We start from the raw sequence: 9905 nt of genomic DNA on the forward strand, positions 1-9905 counted from the left end.
TCCTTGATATTTATTCCTTTATGAGCAGTTATATATTACTGTATTCTAAATAATTAGCCTATGTTTTATCCCCAACTTTAAATGCTTTAATTTAGGCTATTTTGTAACAGCGCCACAGTTTAGCGCACCACGCAGAACACTCGGGAACCGCATGTCGCTACTCGATCCATACCGGAAACACGATCTGTACTGCGCATGTGCGAGAACGCGTCTCCTTCCTGTCTGATGTCGAAACCATTTACGGCAGTTGTTGTTCGACACTACACGATCCGTATCGTAACTGAAGCCCCCTAATTGACTTTTATTTCTTTTATTTATCCTTTGTCATGTTATTTATTGTTTGTTTATTTATTTTATTTTATTTTAACTTTATTTAGTTTTCTTCTCCCTAAAGTTGTGTGTTATTCTACGTGCTCCGTTTCCTGTTAACACTCATATTTTTGTCAATTCTGTATAAGCCAGTTATTGTTGTACATTTTACATCAAAAAAACAAAACAAAAACGATCCGTATCGGAAATAGTTATTTACTAGTGATTATCTTAATATATATATATCAAGGTTACATTAAGTTGATTCAATTAATTAAATGGAGAATTAAATAGTTTGTGTATGGGAAATACAGATGTGCATTAAGTGTGGGCATTATGACGGTTGTAGTGTGCGATCAGCCTCCTCTGCAGAAGTAATATTGTAATATATTGTAATATTTACAATATTACTACATGTAATATTTCATTTGGTAAAGGTTTGTTCTACTTATTTCAGCATACTTTAACAAATGTCTGCACTCAAGAAAACACATAGCCTGACGTCGTCATACTCAGATTCTAGTCAGAATGTGAGTCTGAGACTGCTCCATAGAGATTTGATTATGGGGTGTGTCTCAACCGAACCAGGAAAAAAAAAACCTCTGCACTCAATTGGATAGACCTACAACCAATCAGAGCAACGGAGTAAATGACGCATGTTCTTCATTCATATTTTCAACCAACAAAATGTCACGGCTCTCTGTTCCTCTTTTAAAATGAATGCGCTGTCGATATCTTCTATAACAGACGCGATGGCGGAATCTACACATGATTTTTAATAAACAAAGTTCGGGAGGAGCACGTACAAATAATCAATCCAATATCAACTTGTCATCAAACAATACCATGTCTAACGTTACCCTATCTATCAGCATGAGGAAGCATATTCACTCTGTCAACTTACCTAACACTCCTTGACAGTTTTTCAGCATCCCTCCACCACCCCGAATCCTCACTCTTGTCTTGTTCTCTCACAACCAGGAATACAATACGGGGGAGTATGGCTACCGAGCCCACAGCCCTCTCCTCGGACAGCACGTCATATACGCATTTATTCTATCAACTTATTTGTAAATGTGAACTCGTGAAATCTCAATTCTCCAGCAGCAGTCGTCTTTGTTGTAAACTAATTCAAATCAAGCGCTCTTTGGTGACGTGGATGATTACGTTACCGTTGCTCATCTGTCCATCATCGTATAAAGCCCGCCCTGACAATTTGATTGGTCCGAACAATTTTTGTTCGGGCATAATAGCTCCTCAACGGAGCGAGTCCAGACCGAACTTCCCGACCAAAAAATTTTGTGGGCGGGGTTTGGGCTGGCACCCAGGCTAGAAAACACAGAAACACACAGGATAAAATTATTTATTTATTTATTAATAAATTAATTCATCCATACCTACCTCCATCCATCTATCATCCATCCCTCCATCCATCTATCTCTCCCTCCATCTATCTATCCCTCCATCTATCTATCTATCTCTCCCTCCATCTATCTATCTATCTCTCCATCTATCTCTCCCTCCATCTATCTATCTCTCCCTCCATCTCTCCCTCCATCTATCTACCTCTCCATCTATCTCTCCCTCCATCTATCTATCCATCCATCTACCCCTCCATCTATATCCATCCATCCCTCCCTTCTTCCTTCCTCCTCCATCCCTCCCTCCATCTCTCCTCCATCCCTCCCTCCATCTCTCCTCCATCCCTCCCTCCATCTCTCCTCCCTCCCCCCTCCCCTCTCTCCTCCCTCCCTCCCTCCCACCCTCCCACACTCTCTCTCTCTCACACACACACACGCTCTCACTTGCTCGCTCTCACACACACACACACACACACGCTCTAGCTCGCTCGCTCTCACACTCACACACACACACACACACACACACACACACACTCTCTCCCTCCCTCAATCCATCACACGTTCTCAATCGCTCGATCTCACACACACACACTCTCTCCCTCCCTCAATCCATCACACGTTCTCACTCGCTCGATCTCACACACACACACACACACACACGCTCTCCATCCCTCCCTCACACAGACACTCTTACTGTCACACGCTCTCTCTCACACTCACTCACTCTCTTGCTCTCGCACGCTCACTCTTACACTCACACACGCTCTCTCACACTCTCGTTCTCACATTCTCACTCGCTCTCACACACTCGCTCTTACACTCTCACACACTCACACGCTCTCACTCCCACACGCTCTTACACTCTCACGCTCTTACACTCTCACGCTCTTACACGCTCTCACTCCCACATGCTCTTACACTCTCACACGCTCTTACACGCTCTCACTCCCACACGCTCTTACACTCACACGCTCTTACACGCTCTCACACTCTCACACACTCACACATGCTCTTGCACACTCATGAACAAACAAACATGGCATTGACCTTCAGGCCTTGTTCATCAGCACAGGATGATAAAAATGTTTCCATGTCATCTAGACACTGGAATAAAAACAAAAAGTCATCCTTTGCATCAGGAAATTCCTCCAGGACCTTCCTGAGGGCATTTTTTTGTTGACTTCCACTCATCTGCAGAAAAGAAGGCTCTGTCACCTTCCCACAGAATAAGTCTCCATGACTGCGTACCCAGTCCCGCGCTGTAAGAAGGTCTCTTACAATGATTGGCTGTAAATATATATAATGGCACAAAATAATTAATCTATTTATCTAGCATGCATGCAACTGCTTGATATATGACCAATAAAATAATTTACCTTATCAGTGTCCTCTTCAACTACAACTCTTTTGCTGGGCGACAGTTTGGTGGTGGTGTATTTTGACACCCTAAAGACAGGCTCAAGGTTTCCCTGAAGGAGTTGGGATGCTTCCTTTGTCCAAAATGCAAATCTTTGTCCATGCCTTTAGAAAATATGTAAATGTAGGAACTCTATTTGTATAAAATCTTTTTATTGTCACTTTTCTAACAGTGGCTAAATACAACCAAGATACTGAAATTTTATCTGTAGAATGTCATACCCTTCTAGGCAAAACCTCTCCATCAGCTGAATGCACCACCACTGGCGAATCAATGGCACCTCCTCCTAAAAACACACACAAAAATAAAAAATAAATATTTGTAGGGGTGACCCCGAATAGTCGAAGATTCGATGCTTCGATAGGAGGAGCCTGATTCGACTACCGATCTCATGGTCGAATCTTCGCAGAGGTGTTATGAAACGAGGATCATGCCCCTTTGGCTATATGAGGGCGCTCAATTTCACATAGAACTAGCTTTTATGTCAATACGTTAATATTCAGCCTATTATGATAATGCTGTATATAAAAATGTGCAAAGAAAGAAGCTTTTAATAAAAAATTGTTAACGTGCGTGAATAAATCCAAACACCCATGACAGATTTAAGTTTCACTTTCGATCCGTGACCGACAGAGAAGCGTCTTCGCGGCAAGGATTTAAATCTTTAACAATGTCTGGGATAAGAAAATCTAAAGTGTGGATGTACACCATCAGAAAAGATATTCTCCAAGGCTGGATTTAGCATCAGGAAAACCATTATCGCACTTCTGCCGGCCAACGTTAACACGTTTCACGCATAGACTGGGTTTCACGTTAGAATGTATTTTATCCGCGCGCACAATTTGAAAAGACTCCAACGGACACAGACAGAGTGAAAGACTGGATTTGTTCTCGATCAGGTAGGGTACAAGTGATTTCAAAACTTTTCAGCCGGTTCTAATTTGATTTTTGGATGCTGTGAACATTTTTAGCTAAAAAGACTGCCACTCCAGTTTAGCATTTATTGTTGTTTCTGCAGTTAAAAAGACAAAGTTGAAAATTCTGGCTACTATCGTTATTTTAATAATTTCTTTATTTTTATTTTATTTATTAATCTGTCAGGGTTATCTAATCTAACTATTTGTGGCTTGTGTTTTGAATATATGTTCCCCTGCACTTTAGGCATTTTGCACACATTTGCTCCTCATCTTGTGACTTGATTCTAATTTATTTCGTTTTGTATTTTTTATTTATTAGAAAGGTATAGGCCTATTCTGTTCTAATTTAATTTTAGTAAATTAATGGTTTATTTTTTTGGTGCATCGATGTTGTGCTGTAGGCTGGCCTGCTCGCACAGGTAATTTAGCCGATTTAATTTGATTTGCATGTGAAATGCAAATCCTGTCTGCAGTGTGGCCTTTCTGGAGTTATGTTATTTCTTAGTTTTATTGATCCAAAATGTTTTTATAAATTTTCTTCTATATCTTTGTGTGATTTTCTGTACATCGCGGCTTTGAAACGTTAAAGCCCCGCCCCCATACACATGATTCGACTATTAGTCGACTATAGGCAAGACATGACGATTCTGATTCGACTATGAAAATCCATAGTCGGGGACAGCCCTAAATATTTGATACATATGAGTTTGATGGGATACTTGTGTGAAAATCCAGCTTACCTCTGTGAATATTAATGGACAGGAAGTACAGGTACTGAGAGCATACTGTGAAATACAAATAACACTGTAAGACTTTGATTTTATTATCTAACAGCTCTGACAAATGAATTATTCTTACCATCAGCATGTAAACAGCACAGGAATTCTCTGAACACTGTTGAAGAGAAACCTGTAAAAGGGAAAGTCCATCCAAAGTCATTTTAAACACAACTGCTAGCTTGTTTAAACATTTATACATGCATACTTAAATTAGCTTTACACAATTCCATCCTTTAAAACATACTCCAAGGTCTCTTCCTGTTTTTTCAGTCCAGGTTCCTGGGTCAATGGAGCTTGCAATGTGCCTGGCATTTCAAAGAAAACACAAAATACATAATATGTAATTAAATTATCAGTTATGTATGCTGATTACGAGGCTTTTAAATGAACTTGAAGCCTGAGAACGAGGCTTTTATGTGAACGAGGCCTGAGAACGAGGCTTTTATGTGAACGAAGCCTGAGAACGAGGCTCCCTTTGGGAATTGTAACCAAATAACATGCCTGGAACAAGGCTAGTAAATTATCTTTTGTCTCTCTCAACCTAAATATGGTTCTGTAAGTGTCATCTCCAAAACCATCAGGACGAAGAGAATCAAGGAAAAGTATCTCCCTTTTAGCTACCAACATAACCTGCAATGGGTAGTTTGTTAATATCCATGAAAATAGAACTCACTTAACCCTACCTGTTGAATTTAAAATGTTACAGCTAGAAAGACTATAGAAAAGAAACTCAACACAGAGCAGATAGTGATCCGCTTCATCCGGCTGGCTGCTCCAAGCTGGAAATAGTATGAGATCCTTGGACCTCACGTTTTCCTAATAGTATTGGAACAAAATATTATTCAATAATCATAAACTTCTGTGCCTGTTCCCAAAAGAGTTATTTCTTGGTTGATGAGTATATGATAGCAAAAAAAAAAAAAAAACACTTGCAGGCAAACAATGCACTGGGTCCACATTTTGGTCTTTCCAGGTGGGAACCACATAGAGGTCCACAATGTGAACATCTTTTCCCTTATGGAAAGAACATTATAAGTTACTGAACACGCATACATTAAAATAAATAAGTTTTAAATAGATATAATAGTATGAAGTACATGTCTTTGTGCAGCTTCTTCCACAATCTTGAGGCAAGCATTTCCGATCTGAAATTAATTGAAAAAAGATTACATCCCAGTGAAAGCTGCCTTGTGGAACATTATGCATTATCTGGGAATTTCGTTTTTTGAGCTGTAAACTAAGACATTGAACATACGCACATTAGATTCCATGCACTGGCTTAAACCCAAGCTCCAGAAGTCTTCTCGGGTGAGGCAAAATTTGCCTTGCTTTATGATCAGTTCTCCTGACGGACGTTTTTTGTCTAACACATACTTTAACTAAAAACAAAGAGCATTTGACATGATTAAGTAATGGCTATTTAAATATGCAAAGTTTTACTAAATAGACAGAATGCTTACCAGTTCATCTTGAATAGGGCCCAAGTCCTTCTCCCACTCTGCTCCTGAACAAGCATATGGATGCTCTATCTGCCACTCAAATATTGAGTAACAGTGGTCCTGGAGAATCATCCTCTCAGTTGGTCCATCTGATGATCCACAAATACGTGACAATTAGTAACAAAAGAAATTATGTGGATTTTAAAAAAAGAAATCCAATATTTCTGAATCTAGCATGTAATTGTAAGCTGTTTTGTACAAAGTTGATCGAACACTATTACTTTTCGATCTGTAGTATGTCCTCAGTCTTGACACATTGACCCTCTGGCAAGTTGACCCTTTCGCAATAGTAGCCACCCCTTTGGAAGAGATGCTGGCCACAGTAAATGGTCCTTTGTGCTGACTCGTAAACGTGTCTCCTGTCCGTCGTTTCTTGGGGTCCCCCGAGAGCAGAACATCATCACCAGCCTGAACTGAACATACTCGCACAAACTTTCACTTGCGATTTTGAAATGCATTTTGTTGCATTCCCTGTGCATGCTCTATGTTGCGAAGAACCTACAAAAAAAAAAAAAATTCTCCACATCTCTAAATATACAGTGTAACAGTGACATTAGTTACAAATAAAGCAGAATCATAGCAAAGAAAATACATAGATCAGCCTCTGCCTAGGTCTAATTCTGAGAAATTCACCACTTCATTAACCTTTATTATTCAAAAACAAACCGTTTCATTGAGAAGTTTCATTTTATTGACTCTGGTGTCGATGTCATCTTCTGGGTCAGTAACTTCAAAATCATCTCCCATGGGACAGGCGTTCATGACCTCTGGCAGACGTGGGTGTCGATTGAAGAGTAGAAAGTATGGACTGTGTCTAGTGGAGTACTGATCACATAGGAAGCTTCCCATTTACTATCAAATGTGTATTAAATGAAAAACTCCACCCTTAACATTAAATATTGAATAAATTCATCAATTCAGTTTTCCCGTCGACATCTAAATGTAGATATAATAAATATAATAAGTAAACGTGTTAAGACCTGCTTTGCAGTGTTGATACCGTACACCACAGCAGGAAGGTGGAGGTCCCAGTCATTGTGGTTGTCATTAACATACTTTCTGAGAGCACGCTTGATGTTCTGATTGGTTCTTTCATCCTGTACATATCAATGCATTTATAAAGTTGATGAATAACCAGCCCAGGCTCATATGGACCATATGGAGCTGGTTAAGTGGTGCAAACTTCAGAATTTATTAGTTTACAAATCATGCACTATGGTAAAAAGGGTTTTGAGGTCATAACATAATATTGTGCAAGGAGCCACGTGAAAACAAGTCATTGATCCATAATCTGCCCTTGCAATCATAATTGTGTATAAAAATGATTAAAAGTGCTTGCTATTTTACTGCCTCTAGTGTTAATTTCTGTTGGAAACTGCAGTGACATGTATAAATATTGCCACAGGAACGTTTTTCTAATGAGCCTGTGTTGTGAATAACCGTAAGACAACAATAGTTCTTCCAGGACAGATATCCTGTATAAGAGTTACCTGTCCGTTGGTCTGGGGATGGTAAGCACTGGAGACAGCATGTTTGATGTTCAGCGTACTGAAAATGCTGCTGTTGAGCTGCAGAGGGATCATCAGTTAAATTTGCAAGACTAGAGTAATTGTAGACAACAACATATATGTTGAGAGTGACTAGAGTAGGGGGAAAACAATTAAACCTTTACAAAACTTCACCTTGTTGACAAACTCCTTCCCTTGGTCGGTAATTATTTTTCTGACCGTGCCGAACAAGTACAACTTTCTGATTATTTTTGCAGACACCTCAGCTGCTGTCTTAGATTGCAGGGGCGCTGCAATCACCCACTTGGTGTACAGGTCTGTCATTGTAAGGACATACTTATTGTTGCGTGGGTCATTTAACTGGCAGCGATGACAAGATCTGACCTAAAAAGAAACACATTTTTTGAACAAATTGTCTAGAAAAATATCCAGTTGATGAGATGGCGGTATTAACATTAAGTGACATGGCATCTGTGGCTTTAATAGGTTTAGTCCATATGCTACTGCAGGTGATAATACAGTAGTCAACATTTGAAGTGGATAAAGACCTTTCTTTAAAGTTATATATGACATTTGAACAATACCCGTTCTTGTCTTAGGACAACTTTGATTAACTTTTTTGATCCACTTCAAATATAACTTTTAAATCAAGGAGGTATCTAACAATCAAAGGTGGCAAAAGTAGACACATTCTTAAGAATAGATAGAATAAGATACCCATTAAGTATGTAAAATTACCCATTCTTTCACATCCCGGATAATTGTAGACCAATAGTAGCCAGCAATAACCAGGTTTTGAGTGCCTCTGACACCACTATGATTGCCAGTCCCAGGGTTATTGTGGCACTCTGTGAGAACAGATCTCTTCTTTTCCTCTGACAGGACAACTAGCCGCATATACTGCATACTGGGGCCGATGTAGAAGAGTCTGTCGTCTGTTTTAAAAGGAAAAAAGAAAACGTCTGAAAGAGTTTAAGTTCAAAGTAAATAGAAAAATATCATATTACTATCTGATATCTGACAGGTTTAACTACATTAAAGTCACGTATTAATACCCAGATAAGGGAGCTGAACAAGTACAGTTAAAATAACTTGATATTTTAAACAATTTTGTCCATTTAGCACATGAGGTTGTACCAGTCAGTCAGTTCTCTTCTATTTTTCATTATACAATCGTCCGGTTCTTATACTCCCGGTTTCACACAGACAAGGCCCAGAGGGTAAAATGCATATTTGAGCTGTTTTAACTGAAAGCAACACCGTGACTGATACATCTTAAAATATGTCAGTGCCATTTTTTGTCTCAAGATACACACAAGTAATGTTTATTTTTCTAAGGCATGTTTATAAAAGCTGGGTGTAACGATACCCTCATCTCACGATTCGATAGCCTACATATCACGATACTGAACTCACGATACGATATTATTGCGATACTCCCAAGAAATATTATAAAAGGTTAACACAAAATGCACTGTTGATTAAAATGCTAACTTTGATATTACATTGTGGGTTTAAATGAATAGGCTTGGACTTGCTTGTAACCCAAGGACAATTGTGCCACCAGAATACAAATATTCATGATTCTGAAGCTGAAAATACTGAATTATTTTAGACTAATATTTTTAACATTCTGGTAACATAAGACGTTTGGCATTATCAGGACCCACAAATATTCCCCATTGCATTATTATACATTATAATCAACATTATATAGTAGTTTAATGTAGTACTTACACAAAAACTCTGAAAACATCACATTTTTTCCTCACACAGTAATTTTTATTTTGGGTGAACTATAACTGTGATATGACTCATTAGATATTGTTTGATGCTGCAATTTTTTTTTTACCTACAAGAGTCTCCTAGGAAAGAAGGAATGGTTGAATATTCCGGAGCAACTTGGCATTTCTGACTGACCATTGACCATCTTGGTTTGGAGGGGAAAAAAATCGAAACACAACAGCTTGCCACTTGGTTGCAATGTATAGGATGATGCACCCGGGTCCAATAAAGAGGCTGATGTGCAACTATGCCATCAAAACCCGTGCAAATTTAAAGGAGAACTCCGGTCAATTTTAACATTGAGCTCATTTTTTGTACATTTGGAGTGCT

The 9905-nt window shown here is 38.9% G+C and overlaps 1 protein-coding gene across 2 annotated transcripts; it reads right to left on the reverse strand.

The window, feature by feature from the left end:
- Window positions 1–2181: 2181 nt before the first annotated feature.
- On the reverse strand, window positions 2182–8133 carry LOC311285258 (uncharacterized protein). Of its 2 annotated transcripts, XM_084400835.1 has the most exons (11): window positions 7965–8133; window positions 6504–7850; window positions 6244–6371; window positions 6043–6162; window positions 5881–5928; window positions 5028–5088; window positions 4863–4913; window positions 4745–4789; window positions 3309–3373; window positions 3047–3191; window positions 2182–2957 (listed from the first exon to the last, which is right to left on the reverse strand). In XM_084400835.1, exons 5-11 carry the CDS (start codon window positions 5919–5921, stop codon window positions 2691–2693), a joined length of 675 nt encoding a protein of 224 aa, XP_084256961.1. In that variant the 5' UTR covers window positions 5922–5928; window positions 6043–6162; window positions 6244–6371; window positions 6504–7850; window positions 7965–8133; the 3' UTR covers window positions 2182–2690. The 2 variants fall into 2 exon arrangements, with proteins under 2 accessions (XP_084256961.1, XP_084256960.1); XM_084400834.1 differs by lacking the exons at window positions 5881–5928; window positions 6043–6162 and having other exon boundaries at window positions 2183–2957; window positions 6504–7379; window positions 7773–7850.
- Between the last annotated feature and the right edge of the window lie 1772 nt (window positions 8134–9905).

This window comes from Rutilus rutilus (assembly GCF_951802725.1).
Source record: "Rutilus rutilus genome assembly, chromosome: 25".
In the NCBI taxonomy this organism is placed as follows: Eukaryota; Metazoa; Chordata; class Actinopteri; order Cypriniformes; family Leuciscidae; genus Rutilus; species Rutilus rutilus.

Excerpts from the sequence above, each read along its gene's own strand:
- LOC311285258 (XM_084400834.1), bottom strand. The coding sequence starts at position 6,299 with ATGCTTGTTCAGGAGCAGAGTGGGAGAAGGACTTGGGCCCTATTCAAG. Across the intron at positions 5,089-6,243 it reads GCCCTATTCAAGATGAACTG|GCACATTGCAAGCTCCATTG; the intron begins GTAAGCATTCTG and ends TTGAAATGCCAG. Across the intron at positions 4,914-5,027 it reads AAACAGGAAGAGACCTTGGA|GTTTCTCTTCAACAGTGTTC; the intron begins GTATGTTTTAAA and ends TCCCTTTTACAG.